The 22,256-nt window shown below is 36.5% G+C and overlaps 1 protein-coding gene across 1 annotated transcript in view; it reads right to left on the reverse strand.

Annotated features, from left to right (window-relative positions):
• Positions 1-1,129: 1,129 nt before the first annotated feature.
• The window catches only part of LOC127622257 (mannosyl-oligosaccharide 1,2-alpha-mannosidase IA-like), a 145,570-nt gene continuing 124,443 nt past the window's right edge, over positions 1,130-22,256 (reverse strand). The window contains exons 8-12 of the mRNA XM_052096292.1: positions 17,551-17,666; positions 15,264-15,483; positions 14,180-14,352; positions 12,236-12,351; positions 1,130-4,914 (exon numbers count right to left, since the gene is read on the reverse strand). Of these exons, the coding sequence (XP_051952252.1) occupies positions 4,788-4,914; positions 12,236-12,351; positions 14,180-14,352; positions 15,264-15,483; positions 17,551-17,666 (752 nt within the window). The 3' untranslated portion in view covers positions 1,130-4,787. The remainder of the gene's footprint in view (positions 4,915-12,235; positions 12,352-14,179; positions 14,353-15,263; positions 15,484-17,550; positions 17,667-22,256) is intronic.

Consider the following 22,256-nt stretch of genomic DNA (forward strand, 5'->3'; position numbering starts at 1 on the left):
ATTTATTTAGGTATTTACATGCGCATCAAAAAAGTCATATAACTTTGCCTTAACAAAATCATATTATTCACTTTTTCTTTTTTGATTTTTCACATGAATTAGATTCATACTTGGAAACATAGCTAATGATGTCAAACATAATTGGTTCTCGCTCGTTTTATGATTGCAAATGTGATTAATGCAGTTTAAATATATAATATTTCTCCCAACCTTTTCAAGCGTGGGCCATTTCAGAGGAAAATGGTTCCTCTAAAGCTGATGTGACTTGACACATCAATAGCTCTTACTAGTCTTACTGCCTTCTGACCTAATGACATAGTAACTCACACTAGAGACACTGAGTCTTCCTAAATCCTGCAGACCTGTAATTTCACATTGTGGTATAATTTCATCTAATATGCATTGTTCTGGGTGATCTCTCGCTCTCCCTATATATATTTTTTATCTATTCCAGTGCAGTTCTTGAACAGTTTTGTACATATCAGTTTTTCTCCATCTCTTTGACCTTTTGGCTGTTGCTGTTTCTTTCTTCAACTTCCTCACTCCATTTATAGGCTATATTTATTCCTTTTCAGTTATAATGGTCTATTTAGAAATCCATTATGGTTTCTTTATATCCAATTCTCTAACTGATCCAGCCGTAAACAAATCTTTCCAGAGGACATAATAAAAAGAGAAAGGGCGAGAAGTAAAAAACATTTATTAATGCTGGCATAAAAAAGCCAGACCAGTATAAATCAGCACGTTTGTATGAGCTATAATGTTTTCTCTTTATAGTTAGTCTATTTGGGTGTCTCCTTGTTTGTAACCATGCTCTTGGTGTGTTTGCAATAGTGATTGTGTCTTTTGATAGATATATATGCATAGATATACATTAGATAGATTTGCATACATATATATATATATAACTATTTCTCCATATCTGTCTTTCTATTTCTATGCAAATCTATCTAATGTATATATATATATGCGTAGATATAAATAGACAGTTATAGAAAGATATGCATACATGATAGTTAGATTGATATGCAACCATTTGAAAAAAAAATCAACTCAGTGCTATATTAAAAGATTGTTTTATTCACAATTTAAGTGTAACAAATATAGTTTATCAAAAACCTTTTGCTGCTATTTAATATAATGTATTACATAAGCTCATAAGATTTATATAAATGATGGTTGGCAGACTGCCAGAATGAAATATGTACAATTAAAAAACGTAAAAGAAAAATTTCAACCAAACAACAATTTCCCACAAAACTAATTGCATATATATTTAATAATAATAATAAAAAATAAAAATCAAACTATGTGCAATTGGAATGATTATCAGCAATTTTGTACAGTTACATTTCTGAGGTTGTCTCATAAAGAAATAACAAACAACAAGAATCACAAAAAAAGGCATTTCGAACATCAACACAATATTTAAACACATTTTTAATCCAGAAATCTGAAAAGCACATCTTCTATTATACATACTGAAACAAGATGCAAGGAAACGTCTGCACATGTCACCTAACTTGACTTGACTGACCTGCTGTGAATACACCACCATGATGTAAACCCTGCTTAAGGAGTCACTTACACTAAAGAGACGACACAAATCGCTAGTCCGCGCTAAACCGCGACAGTGCTAAACACCGTTTAGATTCTCTGTATCGTCAGTACAGTGAATACGATGTCTCATCTACAGTATCAGTGTTTTTATGACAGGCTTCCCCGAGATGAGCTGACGTTACTTTCATTTGTCTTGGTTCTTAGCTTTGACAGTATGCAGTCCGGCAGCATACCGAAAAATATTGCAATTGCAGTCGTCCGCCTCGAGGAATCACTGGGAGGTACAATGTAAAATATCATTAGATCCACCAGTAAAATACATTAAAGGAAATGTTCAGTACAAGATAAGCTCAATCTAAAGCTTTTGTGGCATAATGTTGCTTGCCACAAAAATGCATTTCGACTCAGTGAGGCACTTACAATGGAAGTGAATATTTTAACGTTAAAATACTCACTTTTTCAAAGGTTATAACCACAAGACATAAATGACATGCATGTAAAAATGATTTTAGTGTGATAATATAGCTTACTAAACTTTTCAGAATTAAGTTAAGTTTTATAGGCAATTTTACAATTTCGTTACCATGACGATATAATGTCAACAAACCCTAAAATGACTGTAAAAATTATTATTTAAAGTACCTCACTTTAACCCAGATTTGAGCTTTTTTTTTTTTTTAAAGAACTAAATACATTTTTGTGGTAATCAACATTATGCCACAAAAGATTTAGATTGAGCTTAACTTGTATTGAAACCAGAACAAAAAAAGGCTTAAATTTCAGGTTGATTCTCACCAAAACCTATCGTATGTCTTCAGAAGACTTGTATTATGACACATGAGCCTCAAGGACTACTTTTATGAAACGTTGGTTCCCTTTAAACCTGTAAAGTGATCACAATCAACTGCAATTGTATTGAGCATAAAGACAGAGATATTCATTCAAAATGCTCCTTTTGTGTTTCGCATTAGAAAGAAAGTCATTCAGTTTTGGAAGGACATGAGGGGTGGTAAATGATCACAAAATAGGGGGGTGAACTATCCCTTAAACCATGCCTGGAATTGCAATTGGTTAAAGTGGTTTAAAGAACAACACCAACTGGCTTAGTACTGTGAATATCTGTGGGACTAGTTTTAGGAACACTGCCTAAACCTGGGAATAAAAAAAACAAAAGAGAGGTGGCATACAGTAGCAGCACTCTGCAACAGACCAATCAACCCAAAGATACAGGACAAACTAATCTCTCAACTGAAACCTCACTTTTGAGCTTTCAATTTCTGAAAACATACACTGAAATATAATTGGTCCGTTCCTTCATGAATTGGAATACATTTAAGTAATAAATAAATTAATGTATGTGCATGTATACTTATGCCCACCAACACATCAGATCCAACAGCATGACATATCCCCATCTTTTCTTATTAGTTGTGAGCTTCCTCCTTGTTTGATATGTTTGTGTGTGTGTGTGTGTGTGTATATTCTATCCAGTGCAGTAGACTGCTTTGCATTCATAGGTTTTCCTTGCATCTTTTCCTTATATGAAATTCCTCACTTGTGCTGTCACTCTGTCCTACAGTAATATACCTATTCTTTTCTTTACAGAGAACTCGAAGATACCGATTCATCATTTTGTGCTTTCATGTTAAAAGAAACATTAAACAAACAAACAAATCATAAAAATCACAACAACTAGGCCAAAGTATGTTCAATTCACATTTGGTGGTACATTCATACAAATATTCACTCCCCTTTTGACTGATGCTGCCTGAGTCTTCCTAACATTTTCCCAATGGATTAGAAAGATCTAAGCAAAGTCCTCACTGTAAAAAAATAAAAACTGTAATTCTGAATTTATATCTCACAATTTTGACTATTTTTCGCATTTGAGAGATACAGAAAATTCGCAATTGTGTAACGTAAACTCGCAATTCATATATATACGTATATAAAGACACAATTCATAATATAATAGTTGCAATTGTGTGCTTAAATCTCACAATTGCCATTATCTCATGCATGAGACTTTAGATCTCATAGCTACGAAATATAAACTTGCAATTTCGTTTATACGTACTTTTTATTTCGAAATAGAAATTGAGAGATAACGTCGGAACTGCAAGGTTTTTACATACATTATATTTCACAATTTTGAGTTTATATCACACAACTGAGACTTTATATCTTGCGACTTTATATTTTGACTTTATTTCTCACAATTGTGACTTAATAAACTCAGAATTGACTCTTATTTATTTTTATTATCCAGCTTTCATAGTTCCCTGCCCTCAGTATGGAAAACACAAAAAAATCCTATGTCTTAAGTAATAAATTAACACCAAATACTCTATTTTACATATCTAGGATAAAAAGCCTCTTCCTCCACTAATTAAGTAAACAACTAAAACAACATTGGTACACATTTTATCAGCAATGCTTGCAAAGCAATCTGAATTAATGGTATATTGATAAAAGGATTGATTCCTACGTTCACACAAGTTCCCGAATGAAGGTGAGAGGGTTAAAACTGTTCTGGTCATCTCTTTAAATGCACAGTAGGCTAATGCCCTCGGTCACAAAAAATTGTAAACACAGCTAAAATAAATTAGAGCGTTGCTATTAAAACTTTACTAATGTTACATTTAATTTATCATCAAGACTAAAAGGCACTAGTTGACATGGTTTCACTACCTTGCTGTCAAATAAAGCCTCAAAATACTGAACTAAGCTAAACCACACCCCAAAGAAACAACAATTTCAGGCCAGTAAGAATCATAAAAACCAAATGACAGCAAAAACTGAACGAAACAGTGAAGTTAGGTGGATTTCTCATACATTTGCTCCTGTAAACACAAAAGGAAAACGATGTATTTGAATTACCTATGGCTTTTTTTAAAGTGTGTGAGAGGGCATGTTGAATTGTACAGTAGAAAACATCCAGTCTCCTCACAGAGGAGATATGGTCCTTCTGATCACTGAGGCTCAGAGAGATGTCCAAAGCATCAGGACAAAGAGAGAAGACAGGGGCAGCATGCAGAATCCCATCAGTAGAGACGGCAGAGGACAATCAGCCATGGGTGGGTGCTCCATGACCTAGGGCTTTGAAGAGAGACCGGAAGCTCCAGCAAAGTCCTGGAGGACAGGGACTTTGAGTCCAAAGTTCTTGTCTACTGTTAAAGCAGGTCCAGGAAGTTACATTTCATTGGAGCTTCGTAGTAGGATTATGATTACTTGAGATGATTGGCTAACTCTGGGCTCTGTTTCTTAATGACGGGAAGAGGATGGGCCTCGGTGTTGAACACCCAGTGCTCAAAGGGCAAATGGTCGTCATCAGAGAATAGTAGATACAGATACCTGAAAACAAACACAGAAAATATTTAAGAGTTTTCAAGGGCACTTTATGCTCTAGTTATACACAGTGAGATTCCCAGAACAAAGAGATTTGTGATATTTGTGAAAATGTGTATATATAGACAAATTGGAAGCATAAACATCAGGCCCATCCAAAATCCGTATGATATTCTGTGGCCAGATTCACAAAAAGTTACAAATATAATTCTTCCAGCCAACTAATTTCTTCTTATTTTCTAACTTTATAAATATTTAGCTTCCCAAAAAGATTTTTTTTTTCTTTCTTTTTAAATCTTAGCTAGATACCACTGGTGCCTATACCTGTATAAACATTTGAAGTCATAAGTTTAAATACACCTTAGCCAAACACATTTAAACTCAGTTTTTCACACTTCTTGACGTTTAATCGTAGAAAACATTCCCTGTCTTTGGTAAGTTAGGATCACTACTTTATTTAAAGAATGTGGAATGTCAGAATAATAGTACAGTTTATGAATGGTTTATTTCAGCTTTTATTTATTTCATCACATTCCCAGAGGGTCAGAAATTGACATACACTTTGTCAGTATTTGGTAGCATTGTCTTTAAATAGTTTAACTTGTGTCAAACGTTTTGAGTAGCCTTCTACAAGTTTCTCACAAAAACGTTTCTGGAATGTTTGCCCATTCCTCCAGACAGAACTGGTGTAACCGAGTCAGGTTTGTAGGCCTCCTTGCTCGAACACACTTTTTCAGTTCTGCCCACATATTTTCTATCGGACTGAGGTTAGGGCTTTGTGATAGCCACTCCAATACCTTGACATTGTTGTCCTTTAGCCATTTTGCTACAACTTTGGTGGTTTGCTTAGGGTCATTGTCCGGAAGACCCATTTGCGACCAAGCTTTAAATTCCTGGCTGATGTCTTGAGATGTTGCTTCAATATATCCACATAATTTTCCTTCCTCATGATGCCATCTATTTTGTGAAGTGCACCAGTCCCTCCTGCAGTAAAGCAACCACACTACATGATGCTGCCACCCCCATGCTTCATGGTTGGGATGGTGATCTTCAGCTTGCAAGCCTCACACTTTTTCGTCCAAACATAACGATGGTCATTATGGCCGAAAAGTTACATTTTTGTTTCATCAGACCAGAGGACATTTCTCCAAAAAGTAAGATCTTTGTCTCCATGTGAACTTGCAAACTGTAGTCTGGCTTTTTATGGCAGTTTTGGAGCAGTGGCTTGTTCCTTGCTGAGCAGCTTTTCATGTTATGTCGATATAGGACTTGTCTACCTGTTTCCTCCAGCATCTTCACAAGGTCCTTTGCTGTTGTTCTGGGATTGATTTGCACTTTTCACACCAAACTACGTTCATCTCTAGGAGGCAGAATGTGTCTCCTTCCTGAGCAGTATGATGGTTGCGTGGTCCCATGGTGTTTATACTTGCATACTATTGTTTGTACAGATGAACGTGGCACCTTCAGGCATTTGGAAATTGCTCCAAAAGATGAACCAGACTTGAGGATGTCCACGATTTTTTTCTGAGGTCTTGACTGATTAATTTTGATATTCCCATTATGTCAAGCAAAGAGGCACAGAGTTTGAAGGTAAGCATTAAAATACATCCACAGGCACACCTCCAATTCAGTACACCTCCTATTAGAAGCTAATTGGCTAATTGCCTAAAGGCTTGACATAAAAGGCCCAGTTACCTTAGTGTATGTAAACTTCTGACCCACTGGAATTGTGATATTGTCAATTAAAAGTGAAACAATCTGTCTGTAAAAAATTGTTTGAAAATTACACATGTAATTTTAAAAAGATGTCATAAATGACTTGCCAAAACTATAGTTTGCTAAAATTAAATCTGTGAATTGGTTAAAAAACACATTTTAATGATTTCAATTTAAGTGTATGTAAACTTCTGACTTCAACTGTAGATTAGATCTACAAAGCAAGTCAATGGGAAGAATAGGGGGAAAAAACTAATAAAAAACAGATAAATCAGATAACTCATAATCAATGATCGTCTAGTTTATTTTGGAACAAAATCAGTGCAGAAAATGCTAAAAAGATCTGCAGATTCCTTCTGGGCCTACCAATCGGTCGAACTCTACAACACACCTCTCTTCAGCAAGCCACATGATTTAATGTACTATTCAGGTCTATAGCACAAACAGTTTTGGCCAAGCTACACATCAAAGTTTAATATTGTTCAAACCCATAACCCTAAGTACGAGCGATAGAAATAGCATTGCTTTCCTTGGCAATCACTACTTATTAACTCTATTAATGCCTGATGAAGCAATACAAGTACATAAACATCTTCCAACTGCTGACAAAATTCTGTCTCTGCCAAGTACAACACTGCCAAGACAACAATCAAAATAAGTGATGAAGATTTAAAGTTGCAAAATGTCTAAACATTTAGCTTCCTTTGGCTGAGAATAGCAACTTGCATTAACAGTAGCTGACAGCCACGGCTAAAGGATGTTGTTTTACAAGTGAAGGCCATCTATCAATAGCAGAAGCCAATAAATAACCCACACAGTTTGAAAGGCGTCTCTTTATTTAGAAAGCTGGATGACACTCATTAAATATCACAGTCTATAAACTTACAAATGATGCTGACGCCTATTTCCTGATGAAGATGTGACCTTGATAATGCAGTTTTTAACCACCCTCTCTCTCAAGGGATATGCTGTACCTCAGGTCTCTAAAGTTGAAGTGAAATCATGTGTGTTTACTGGATGAGCCACTCTTTGCAGCTTTAATCACACCTGGCCTCCCAGTTCATTAAGTATTATCATCAGTGTTTTGGTGGTGAGGTGTAGCAGTTAAGGCTACTAGAAGGTTGTTGGTTCTAATATTAATACAACTGTGGCCTTGAGGTACTAAAGGGATATGTGCTGTAATATGTTCATAGCACTGTTCTATGGTCAGAATGCATACAAGTTGCGGAAACAAACTCTGCTGGTTTTTGCTGTGTGGTCATATATTTTGTTCTAGATTAATTAATGATAAAGGTGACAGTATAGGGTGCAACAGTCTGTTTATGGAAGTAAAACTGGTATCTTTGTCTCTTTTTTTAAATTACAATTTTGTCTTTTCAAAAACTTATTTAGCTCCAAATCAATGTTTGCATTGGTGTAATTCACCTCCATCGCTTAGAACTCTTTTATGAAGTATGTGAAACACTTAAGGAAGAAATACATGGGAAAAATACTTCCAGAAGTAAGGAGGAAATATCATGTGGGCTCTATTGTGCAGCTTCTAAATGAAAAATGAAACCAACAAGCTTTATCAAGATGTTAACGTCTTTAATCTGGCAATGTATCTCAGGGGATATGCACTCTTCAAAATGTGCTAAATAACAACATGTACAACATATGACTTAATTTGCTTCCACATCTTAAGACAATATTCATTGTCTTAATATGGAGTGGTGGTGGTGGAGTGGGCTAAAGCACTAAACTGTTAAGCAGAAGGTTGTCTGTTCGATCCCCACAGCCACCACCATTGTGTCCTTGAGCAAGGCACTTAACTCCAGGTTGCTCAGGGGGGATTGTCCCTGTAATAAGTGCACTGTAAGTCGCTTTGGATAAAAGCATCTGCCAAATGCATAAATGTTCATGTATTCACAATTAATATTAGCAGTTTAATTGTTTTGTTTTTTTTTACTGAAGAAAAGTAAGATTCATTTATAATTATCACAAAGACAGCAAGATGTTGGTTTGAAGTCATGTGCCCCACATCCTCAAAACAGTCCCAACTATGATAAATGATAACAAGATTGGGGGAGAAACTCTTTTTGATACCCCCTATAAGAAAATTAAGAGTATGTATCTTGTGGTGTGCATTGCCTGTTTTAGGGTTAAAAAGTTTGCAGTCACTATTTGTGTGGTGTAGCTTTTGTGATGGAAACTAAAGGTTTGTAGATCCAAACCTCAGCAGATGATTTATGAGCTACATCCATTGTGCCTTTGAATAAGGCAATTCATAGTATCATCTGTGGTAAAAATCAGTAATTGTTTTTTTTTTTTTTTTACTTTCAAGCAATGTTTCCATAAAACTTATTATACTCAATAAAATAATTTAAAGATTAACCTTACTATTTCTAAGATATTTTAAAGATAAATGCCTTTGATTTAAAGATTAAACAATTAAATTTGATGGAAATTTGTTATGAAACTGAAATGCATAAATCTTAAAAATTGGCTAAAATATTTTGGAGTGTAGAGAGGCAATTTCCCAAAGCAACAAGGGGTTAATTACCTTAAACAATGGTGGGCACAATGGTAATGGCTCATGGCTCAATCCTTGGGATGGAACCAGCAACTTTCTGTAACCAGCCATGAGCTTTAACCCACTAGGCCTGTGCGTCCTTTTGGTTGAATGCATAAGCCAGACATTTAAATGTAAACATATTTCTAGTCACTAGCATGTCTTTTTATGCTAGGGGAAGGGGTACAAAAACTGCACCCAATGTAAATGGTTCTGTGCGTTCAGCAGAGCATATGTTGTGGGCCGAAGTGAGAATGTTAAAGAACACAATCAGGCCCGATTAACACACAAGAGCATTTCAATGAATAGGAAACTCCCTCAGCCTGCCAGACAGTCTGGCTCTAAAGAAGAATAATTATTTAATACGCACACACTGCGCAAGAGGGTGAACACAGGCCAGAAGCAACAACAGAATGAGAAACAGAACCAGAAAAGCTGAAAACAGGGATTTCTGGATGCACAGTGCTTTGTAAAGTTTCTCAGCCCCCAGTGCAGTTTTCGAACATTTTTCTGTCAGATTCCACATTTAGAATATATTAAAGTATTACTTTTTTCCCAGTTGGTACACAGTATTGTTTATCATGACAAAAAAAAAAATCAAAGAGTCAAAATCTCTAAAAATAAAATAGAAACAAATAGAAATAAAAAAGTATTCATAACCTTTGTAATTACTAGGTTAACCTTGCTCTAAGCCTTGCAAGATATTGTCTTATAAATAGGGATGCACCGTTTTATCGGCCAAACATAGGTATCGACCGATATTCGCCATGTTGACTGCCATTCCTCCAGGCAGAACTGGTGTAACCGAACTGGTTTGTAGGCCTCTTTGCTCGCACACACTTTTTCAGTTCTGCACACAAATTTTCTGTTGGATTGTGGTCAGGGCTTTGTGATGGTCACTCCAATACCTTGACTTTGTTGTCCTAAAGCTATTTTGCCACAACTTTGGAGGTATGGTCATTCTCCATTTGGGAGACCCATTTGTGACCAAGCTTTAACTTCCTGGCTGATGTCTTGCAATGTTGCTTCAATATATCCACATAATTTTTGTGAAGTGCACCAGTCACTCCTGCAGCAAAGCACCCCCACAATATGATGCTGCCACCCCATGCTTCACGGTTGAGATGGTGTTCTTCGGCTTGCAAGCCTCACTCTTGTTCCTTCAAAAATAACAATATAAATTTTTGTTTCATTAAACCAGAGGACATTTCTCCAAAAGATATTTGTCTCCACTTGCAAACTGTAGTCTGGCTTTTTATGGCTATTTTGGAGCAGTGGCTTCATCCTTGCTGAGCAGCCTTTCGGGATATGTCGATATAGGTCTTGTTTTACTGTGGATATAGATACTTGTCTACCTGTTTCCTCCAGCATATTCACAAGGCCCTTTGCTGTTGTTCGGTGATTGATTTGCACTTTTCGCACCAAACTACGTTCATCTCTAAGAGACAGAATGCGTCTCCTTGCTGAGCTGTATGATGGCTGCGTGGTCCCATGGTGTTTATAATTGTGTACTATTGTTTGTACAGATGAACGTGGCACCTTCAGGCATTTGGAAATTGCTCCCAAGGATGAACCAGACTTGGAGGTCCACAATTATATATTTTTTATTTCTTTTGATTTTCCAATGATGTCAAGCAAAGAGGCACTGAGTTTGAAAGTAGGCCTTAAAATACATCCACAGGTACACCTCCAATTCAGTACACCTCCTATCAGAAGCTAATTGGCTAATTGTCTAAAGGCTTGATATCATTTTCTGAAATTTTCCAAGCTGCTTAAAGGCACAGTTAACTTGTGTTGTATGTAAACTTCTGACCCACTGGAATTGTGATTTAGTCAATTAAAACAATCAGTCAGTAAACAATTGTTGGAAAAATTACTGGTGTCATGCACAAAGTAGATGTCCTAAACGACTTGCCAAAACTATAGTTTGCTAATATAAAATCTAATATTAAAATAAAAAAATGAGTTTTAAGGACTTCAACCTAAGTGTATGCAAACTTTTGACTTCAACTGTATGCTGGAAACATGCACAACTGTGAAATCATTTTTAAAGAGACAGAAACACTAGAGCTAAAGGGAACAATGCTATAGCAGCATGCTGAGAAAAATCATATTAAACATTCTACTGAAATAACGAAGCCTTCACACAGACTAAAAATGAATCTGACTACATACAATATATCAGGCTTGATGAAAAAGCAGACACTGGCAAGTTGATAACATTTACTCAGTGCCGACTATCAGCCCACAAACACAGAGATGAAACTAATGGGCTAATAATCTCTAGGAATACAGAGAAGTAGAGAAATACTAGGTTCACTTTGAGAGGAAATATTTTTCTTTTCATCCACACTTTGTGCAATTTCTATTCTGCTCCACAAGGAGCAATTGTAATGCTGCTGGAGTGCCAAATATCTAAATCACAGTTAATATGCTGTAACTATTTATGAGGGCTATGACGCATAGTCATCTGCCTTCACTGTGTGTGTGTGTGATTTGTGAATGAGTCAAACCTCAAACCAAAGTCTTTTTCTTTCACACTTTTACACCCCAGTTTTTGGACAGATGGGTAAACAAAAGGGACAGGCAATAAAACTTCATAAACAAGCACCACAGCAGTGACAGTGCATTGCAATACAGCAGTTTATCACAGTTTTTTTATTATTCATTTATAACACAATGTTGTTTAGTTAGTTGTAATTTTTTAATTCATTTTTTTATGTAATGCAAAGGTATGTTTGTTTATAAGTTTGATGCAATTATCCTAATTGAAATCAGAATTGTTTTGGTGCCAGTTAAATACTGTTCTCACATTTTGCAAGTTATGTAGACAAAATATTGCCCCCTCACTTTCTAAGTAATTAGCTACAATTTTTAAGGGGTAGCTTGACCGTAGCTTAACATTTATTTATTTGTTGTTTTTAGGGGTAGATTAAGCTTCAGTTATAAGTTAGCTTTGTATATAAACAATAGTAGTATATTGTATGCCCTCATTTAGATTAAACGTGTGTGTGTGTGTGTGTGTGTGTGTGTGTGTGTGTGTGTGTGTGTAGTACTCACTTGAGTGTCTCAGCCAGGTAGAAGCTCTGCTGGACGTCGTCGTGGTTGGGTGTGTTTGCGTAAACATCCCTCACCCCACTGTAACCCCCATCCACCCTACAGTGCTTCTCCAGAGCCTGCAATACAGAAAAAAACTTTCATATGTCAGTCTCAAATTTAACAGTTCTACACAACCCTAGCAGCACTTGTATTGTGTTATACTAGCCACTCAGAATGGATATAGAAAGCTAATAAGAATGAGAAATATACCAAACTAAAAGTGAGAGTGGTGCTTGCCCATGCTAAATTCAGCACCACGATGCTAGGGTGCTGTGGGTGGTTGCCAGGGCATTGATATCTTGTCACTTCTGTGTTGAGAATGGTTTCAAGTGTGAGTGGTTTGGTTTGTATCTGGCTCGCACAAGTCAAGAGCCCAACCCTAAGTCTCTATGATATTCTGGCCCATAGATATCTCAGAGTCTGCATCTCAGAATGCACAACACGTTGAACCTTGAGGCAGATGGGCTACAACAGCAGAATACCACGTCAGGCACTTTATTAGGACCATAATGTCCCTAATAGAGTAATCAGTGAGTGTATCTTTTAACAGAAAGATGGCATTCAATGATTTTACTTGAAAATAATAATGATAATGATAATAATAATAATACAATTTTATATCCTTAATAGTTTTATTAAGTGCTAACTGTTTATAACAGCAGAAAGGCACTCGTGGCTGAACCATATTGTGAATTAGCACAGGCTCTCGTACATTTTTGCGTATGAACAATAGTAATGCTTGCCTTGGCAGCCACCACTAATGAGGGCAAATAATGCACTTGTAAATTATTGGTGCTTGGTAGTGAAAATAGTGTGACGTTTCGGATAATTAAAAATGTCAAGATTTGAAAAAATCGTTTTTGGAGAGATCTTTTTTTTTTTTTTTTTTTTTTATTCTGTGAATGTTGAGCCAGCAAATGTTACTGAGAGAGGATTAGATGGTAGAAAGAGAGAGAGAGAGGGAAAGGGAGAGATGTGATGTGTTGCCTGAGGTGCTAGCCACATCACAATAGCAATCTGAAGTCATTATGATACAATTACACAGCTCTGAGATGATGGCAGTCTGCATTGTCTGTAATCCTGCTGAGCTGAAGTGCAGGGACAGTCTAAGGGCAGGGATAAACCCTGACTGTGACTTACTGTGTCTGGCCTACATTCCCTGGCCTAATGTGTGGACATGTTTACCAGCTTCACACTATGCATGAGACATTATGTAATTATGTGTTTTGAGTACGTCAAATCTCATTTTTATCCACACGGCAACAGACGACGTTCTCACTTTTATATATCCCCCAGCCCCACTGTCTGTACTCGTACTCCAGTTTCATACCAAGAAAATGTTTCCCACTTTATGACATTTTGTCCTAATTGTTATCCTAATGTGCTCTGGATGTTTTACATGTGATTTCTAATTGTTCTACAAAAATACTCCCATGATGTATAAATACTTTACAATTTAAATATGATCTCTAATATAGAATTATTAAAAACAGATTTTTTTTTTTGCATTATGGTAATGAGAATTAGGAGAGGTGTGTATTAAACTGTCATAAAAATAATTTGGCAATGACAAAAATATAATTGTACAATTAGTCTTTATATATGCACTTTATGCTAAATATATATTTTTTGTTTCAGGGGTCACACATTTATTGAATTTCTGTAATTCGTGATTACGGATAATTATTTAAAAAATGTTTTTAGACACTGCACTTAAAGTCTAATTGATTTGAAAAGTAATTGTAATATAATATGTAATTATGATAGTAATAATGATGTATAGTAATTCTAATTATTATTATTAATAAATGATTGTAATTATTATTACTTATAATAATGAGTAACAGAAATATCATTCATATCAATAGTCCACCGTTTTATCCATGCAATAGACCAAGTTCTTACCTGTACGGCCTCCCAGCCCCACTGTCTGTATTTGGGGTCATGGGTAAATCTCCACATGTACATGTACGTCTCGATGACTTCTGGCCTCAGGATGAAGTACTTCTCATTTTGACGTGTGGCGATGGCCTCCACTCCTCCATCGAAGCGGAACGCCTCTGGGCCCAGCTTCATACCTTAAACGTACATGCCGTCAAAATCATCGCTCAAACTTCCATGTTGACAAGGGATTTCAGGATTACAATGAGATATTGGATGTGGATTAGGGACTATGGCGTAATCTGGAACGGTAATCTGTGTACGATAAAAACACCTACGCATTATGAACAAGACTGTGAATGTATGTGTGTTTAACGAGTGTGAAAGATAGTGTCATGAGGATTTGTGTCTCTCTTTGTGTGTGTGTGTGTGTGTGCAGGGTTAACAGCAGAGGATTTAAGGATTCTCTAGAATGGGTGTGTGACTGTATTATTGGCAGAGGAGATTGATTTATGGGTGAACACTGTTGAAAATTCTCACCAGGGACTGTAATAAATCAATCTGGCTCTGAGCAAAGCCGGCAAAAGAAAATACTATACTAACTACGTGCATGCTACAACAAAGATATACAACAAAATAATCATATACTTTTTAAAGTATTTGTTAAACCAATGTTAAAAATGTAAAAAGCCTTTACTGAATTCAGAAATGTTTAGAAATGTGTCTGTTTAGGGTCTAGCAAACAGCTAAACAGGTGAAAAGTAATTAGCATAATTAACAATATGAAAATATTAACAATGAAAATAGATTAAATCAATTATTATATTAATAATTTAACCACAAATAAATCAATAAATGTCCCTTATATGTCATTTCAGCACTACTTTGCATCCATTTTCATTTTTGCATTATCTTTGGGTTGAGTTTTTATTTAAGCAGGAGCTTCGTGTCTTTTCATTTTCAGTGTTACATTATCGGCACATCACTCATTAAGACTTTAATAATACATTTAATAGTATTTATGATTTATTTAAATATTTATTTAATTCTGAGTTATTTAGCAGCTCCAAATACTACCAAAATTGTACATGAAAGAGCTCCTACTCACTAGTTCGGGCATAAGACTCGTGACACGTGCGGGCGATCTCCGCAGCGAGTTCCATCTGTTGGCCCGTCTTATCATCGGGGGCTCCGTCCGCCCCTAAAGCAATCATGCCACCAGCGAAGCAGGTCAGGTGACCCATCTTATGCTCCAGGAGTCCACCTTTCCATTCGGCGATATACGTCAACCCGCCACTTGACTTCCGGATCAAATTCTTCTCAATTGCCTGCACACAAAAAAGAACCGAATGTAATCGATTTGAACAGGTAATGTTTTTGAGTCTATTAAAATGTTTTTATTTTTTTCCTCAACTCTGTTTTACTCATCCTATGTGGGTTGAAAGGACACCTTTGTCCTTGTTTGCTTTTGTTTTGTTTGTCCATTAAAAAAGGGGATATTCAAGGCTTCGGAGTGATTTCATTCTCTCAAAAGAGCCATCCGAACAGTTCGAGGCCTAAGGTAAGGAAGATCATGGCAGAGATCAGGATCACAGCTGTGTGCCATCATTAGGTTTTTCGATTCAGTAATATAAATACAGTGTTTTTTTAAAATGACTATTTAGTGAAATTTATATGTTTATTCCCATCACCCAAAAAATAAATTTCTCATGGTTTTTGTGCTAGATATATACTTTTCTTAGCTAAAATTGTTAACACTTAACAGTAAGGTTGTATCAAACAGTGAACAATTGTATTTGTAATTTTACAAATATACATTAACTGATATAAATAAATGCTGCAGAAATCTTGTTAGTTCATTGTTAGTTAATGAATTTACTAAGGTTAAAAAACAAAACCATATTGTTGTGTTAAAAAAATCACGAGTAGATTGTAGCTTGGCAAGTTACACTTTTAATGTCGCTTTCCCAACCCAACATTATGTGGCACGCAAATTAAAACTTTTGCATCTGCTAAGACCTTTTTTCAGTATGTATCTGGTGATACAGTCAATACATCTCTCTAACTGCCTTCTTTATTTTCCCAACTGGTGCTAATAATCGAATGCTTCGACTGAGAGGTGTGGATGAAAGGAGATGCTTGAGAGGCTTATATGTAGTTAAGTGAGATGAGTTAGGTGAAATCAGGCCATACCGCAAGAGTTAAAGTTCTGATAAAAAGCGTTCTGTAGAGGTAATGAATGCCAGGCCAGTATGGTGGATGGAACGGCCATGCAATAAGCCCTCTCTGAAGGTGACCGAACATTAAGCGCTTTTCTTTACTTGGATGATTGGCCTGGAGTCCAGAGTTGGTGTATGTGTGTGTTTAAGTGACAGACACTCTCAGGGGAGGCTCCCAGACAGGTGGCCGGTGAGACAGCATTATCTTAGGCAGGTTGAGATGGTTCTCTCTAATGAAAGTGAGGATTGAGTTCGTGGTCTGTAACAATCAGTTTACACCAGCTTTTCAAAGCTCTCGTGGATTGCTCGTGCAGAGTGCTAGTGAAAGCTTACTCTCACACACGTTTTTTACTTTTCTACAGAAAATAAAGTGAAGTGGTATTCCAATTCACAAGCCGCAGAATTGTTTTGGAATTTCACCTGGGAAGAGCTGAACTCGGAAAATTGGAAGAGAAAATAACCTCTTACAACCATACAGAACAACCTCTTCTGTTATTGAACTAATTGGACTTTAGTCCGAATAGATGAAATATTTCACATGAGGTGAATGAATATGAGCTGTAAAGGTTCAAAAGTAGTGTCAAATGAATGTGTACCTATTTGTAAACAAATTTCCTCATGCTGTTGTGTCTTTCTTGCTTCTGTGGAATACAACAGGAGATGTTAGGCAGAATGGAAGCCTCAGTCACCATTTACTTTCATTGCTTCTTTGTTCCATACAATAAAAAGTGAATGGTGACTGAGACACCCATCTCCTTTTGTGTTCCACGGAAGAAAGGAAGTCATTTGGGTTTGTAAAAACAAGGTGACTTAATTATTCATTTTACAGTGAACTATCCCTTTAAGACAGTACAATATATTTAACTAATTGTACTTGTATTGTTTTTTTCATCTGGACAATTGTTTTCTACTTTTCTAATTTTAGTGTTTGTCTTGAATCAATTCAAACCACGACTGTGTTAATCATGTGTTTCTATTGGCAATTTCAGTCTTAGTACTCAAACTATGTCCTCAAAATCCTGCTGACCCAAGTCAATTTAGCAGGAAGGCATCTTTCAAAAACATGGATGTCAACCATATTCTCATCTAGTCAGCAATAGCCTGTTCATTTTCTAAAATCGCCAGTAGACTGTTACATCTCTGTGGTCTTTTTCTCTTTGTAATGGTGAACTTTACCTGCAGGGCATCGAAGTAGAGCTTCTTTCCCTCCTCATCACTTTTGTCTGACATGAGCCAGGCCTTCAGCAGGTACTCATAGAAACTGTCCCCCAAACCTCCTACCGAGACGTGATCTGCAACACAGCAAAACCGGCAGAGAGTTAGAGAAAAACTGTTTCTTAACCATGAGCCAGTGCAATAGTCCAGTCTGGTCTGCATTAAACAGATGAAAATAGATGAAAAACTCTTCCTTGGCACACATATTCAGCAGAAATATGGCTTCTTTACAGTGGATAATTAATGAACCCTGTAAGAGTTTGGAGCTGTTGTGCAAGACAAACAGTACATATTTGATTTGTACTTTCTCCAGGTATGTACTGTTATGAGTCATTTAGCAGATGCATACTTATGCAAAGTGACTAACAGTACACATACTAAATTGACAGTCTCCCATGGTGTTAAGTGTGTAGTTGATGGGTGCAATGGTAAATAGGGATTTTACCTTTTCAATTTCTTTAGGTAGCTACATCAGATCTTTAAAGGCATGAAATGGCATTTACAACCCATTTAAAGAGGTCGTGTCTGGAGGAATACATTTTTCCTTGATATTTTGACATATTGGCAGATCACGTCTCTGTACATACTGTTCATTTCAGAACTCAAAACTTAATCCCCAAAGCAAATAAAAGCATTTACTGTTCGTTCTCTACTCTCGCAACTACCCTACGTCACTAGGGGTATATTAATTCATGACCGCCTCCGCAGCGAAAAAACATCAACGTGTACTTAAAATCATCAAACCCTTGGCCTCACCTACAGCTGCTCCGTTGGTGCACACAGAGAGAGCAGAACCTACTGTGACATCACTATTCCTGAACACCAAAGGGGTCCCATCTGGACTATTTTTGAAAATATTCATACACTAGAGAGACATCTTTAACCGGTTGATACATATCTCGAGCCACTTTTAAAAGACGCTGTGTGAAGATACAACTCTGAAGAGGAGACTCCATTCGGGTTCATTCACTTCCAATTGATATATATATATATATGTATGTAATTCTCTTTTCTTTTACTTTACTAAGTAAATGAGTGAAACAGAATATTCAACAAGAAAAAAAGAAAGTAGGGTGGGCCACATTTGATTAATTGGGAATTTATTTGAATGTGAAAAGTGGGAGTTCAACATGTAGACAGACCTGAATGTGAGTTTTCAGTCAATTATGGAGGACTACACCACTGAAACACCCCCTTTTGAGGAGTTTTTTGGCTAGGATGTGGAGGCTGAAGGTGAAGCTCACCATTGAGAGCATCTCAATGTGTCCCAATGATAACGTTTCTTTTTCAAATCTATCTTTATCACTATTGCTGCTCTTACAGCTTAACAGACACTAACTTAATGCAAAACTACTGTAAAGAGTTTAGGCAGGCTGCATTACCAACAGAATCTGCCTAAAACAATACCTAAATGGCTATTTGAATAGAGATTATCATAACTTTTCTTGCCCACGCAGCCTATATGACATCGGTTGAAAAGGAAAGTTGTTTTAAACACGGAGCAAATGATTATATTTTGATAAAAGTTTATAAAGATTAAAAACATATGTTCTCTAGAATAATATGCAGTAGTCAATAGTGCTCAATAAGACCACACACATGTATTCAGAAAGTTAACAGGACCATTTTGATTTCATGTTGACCACTAAGTGCAAACCACCCAAAGAGTATATGAACTGTCTGTTATGCTGTATAAGTTTTAGCAAGTGAAATTTCAGTGTAGGAATGCATGTGTGCATAAGGAAGAAACAAATGTGTGTTTCCTGGTGGCAAGTTCAGAGATGCAATGCAGGGTGCTCAGTGCTGTCCAGTCCACTGTGTGTGAGAGATGAAAATCTGCGGGACTGGAAATTTGTTGTGTGATTGTCTGATTGATGATCTAGCTCATGAATATTTATACCTCATTATGCACTTGTTTGTGCGATAGATACATCAAGATAAATCGAACCACAGCTCAGACAACCATTAAACATACACTGCTACCACATGAGACATTATTCACATATGAAAGGAAAACATAGCATTTAAGCTTTTAGAATACTAAAATCTTATTTAAAACTAAATATTATCTTATTTAACATAGTAAATACTACTAAAGTATCTATATTTAATGTCAAAATTGTCTTTTTGTTTACATATCTTTTTCTCAGGTTATTACCATTAGATGCATTTTTTTTTAAATAAGCCTGATAAAAAAATTTCAAAATCAAAACTGACCCTTTTGAATGTACTTTTTTGACATGTTCTTATTGTGTATGATTCATCATTGCATGTTATTCTAAAGAGAGAGAAAAAAAGTTTTCACTACCTTTCTTCAAAATGTAACAACTTACACTGGCTTTCTTTAATAACTTACAATGAGTTTTCTGCTGACAAAAACAAGGCTTCATTAGTTGGGAATTTTTTTTATGGGCTTTTCAAAACCAACACGCTTTTGAGTCCATCTGCACTTTTTAAAAAACAGTTATGTAAAGATGCACTAGACAGACGTCTTTGACCATTGCGCCGTGTCACACCGTTTTTTTTTTTTTCAGTGTCTCGTTTTCAGTGAGGCCTTGTCAAGTTCAAACAAAAAGAGCTTTTAAAAATGTGTCTCAAGACACCTGTGTTCTATCATATTTGTTGCAATGTGTCTATTTTTTTTTTTTTTATTAGCACAAAACTGAAAAAAAAAAATGCGTATTTGGTCTGCACGGCCCCTTATAAGCCCTATGCTATTTATCACAGAATATCATTTTTTCTTGGAAATACAATAAATTACGGAACATAAAATGTGATGCAAATTATGCTTCATGTTGTCTTTAACTCCTTAGATGGGGTGGACACGGTGCATTTTTGCCTGCCAAGAGAAATCGTGTGGAAATCATTGGTGCTCGTGTAGTCGTGGCTCAGATAATGACAAATTCGGACACCATCAGTTTGAATTTGTGAGATGTGTGCTGTTACACAAGCTGAAAAGTCAATCCACTTGAAATTCACAAACAGGAAGCAACAAAAACGTTTGACATTTTGTATAAATGTGACATGAACAACACTTGAAAATTATTTTAAAAAATTATTACAGGTATACCATTTTAACCAGTCCTATATCAATGGATGCGCTAAATCCTGGAACAGCACACAAACATTCTGACCAATAAGGGGACAGTTTGCTAACATGTGACGTTTATTGACAGTTTTGGTCCATTTTGAAACGTTGCCTTGTTAAAGCGAACCAAACCAAGAGGAAATGCAACACTGCTACACTGGAACGAGCTATTTCTGTAGCAATTATATTGAAAAACAAAGGTAAAATTTTGTTGCTGTGTATAATCGACTAAGACTACACTCTCTCACATATTTGTATATTTGATATTGATCCATCTTTAACTCACAAAAAACAAACTCTCGGTTCATAATAGAGCTGCGTATCACTGATTTCTCCATGACACACTGTGTCACATACATTATGAATCAGCAAATCACAAGCTGTCAAATTATCATCTGAAGCTGCGGCAAACTATCAACTCAAGAGACTGCATCACCCAGAGCAATTTCAAACTTTCTTGCGCGGTTTACGTCAATTCAAGAGACTCATAGAAGAGACTCTGACCGCACTGAGAAATAGCAGTTTCAGAGTTTGTGCTTATTTAGATGACCCACATCATAATTTTTTTTTACCTTGATAAAGGAAGCATTAAAAGGTATAGTTTCAGTGTCCTTCCTTTTTAGACATTCTAAAGCCTGTTACACACAGCATGGAGAAGCAGAGCAGAAGCAGTGCATATTTTTTCGGCACCCAGGTTAATAGGTCAGTAATCGCAATGGAAGCAAAAGCAGCTCAGAAGAGTAACAAGCTTCCAGTGTCAAATAATTTTTAGGTCCCCACTGAAAGCTAAATGTTACATGAAGTGACAGAATCACATCCAATCAGAACATAATTGATGTTCAATATACACCTATGTAGAGCATGATTTGCAAACACAATTTCATGGTGGGTGGTGCTACCCAGAGTGACGCAATGAAAACAGAAACTAAGTTACTGACAATAAATCGAATTGTTTGGTGGTTAGGACAAAAAAAGATTAACATTAACCTGGTGCATCCCCGTGTCCACATGCATGGATGTTGTATTTTGACTTTGCTATATGCAGCGCATAATTTAAACGAATTAAAACCATCTGAATACTGTTCACAAGATTCTAGACAGTCATTTAAAGGGTTAACTTCTGCTGCACTGAGTCATGTTGATTTCCTTGAAGCGCTCCTACGGATGCAGTGCCGACAAAAATGCCTCTGGTAAGAAATCTCTACGTTTTTTCATTGAAACCTATTTGTTATAAAGAGGAGAGTCTCTAGTTTTGTTTGGTATGCCGCATTAAATAATTTATTCATTTTTCGTGTGTCAGCCCCCTGATAAACATATGGTCTGCACTTATATAGTGCTTTTTTTAACTTTAGAGGTTATCAAAGCGCTTCACACTGTGTCCCAATCACCCATCCACACTCACATTCACACACCAATGGTGGCAGAGCTGTCATGCAAGGCGCTAGCCTGCAATTGGGAGCAACTTGGGGTTCAGTGTATTGCCCAAGGACACTTCAGCATGTGGAGTCGTGTCAAACCCTGCGATTGGCAGCCGACCCGCTCTACCACCTGAGCCACAGCCGCCCCTGCGGTACCGTAT

Source organism: Xyrauchen texanus, chromosome 28 (assembly GCF_025860055.1).
Source record: "Xyrauchen texanus isolate HMW12.3.18 chromosome 28, RBS_HiC_50CHRs, whole genome shotgun sequence".
Classification (NCBI taxonomy): Eukaryota; Metazoa; Chordata; class Actinopteri; order Cypriniformes; family Catostomidae; genus Xyrauchen; species Xyrauchen texanus.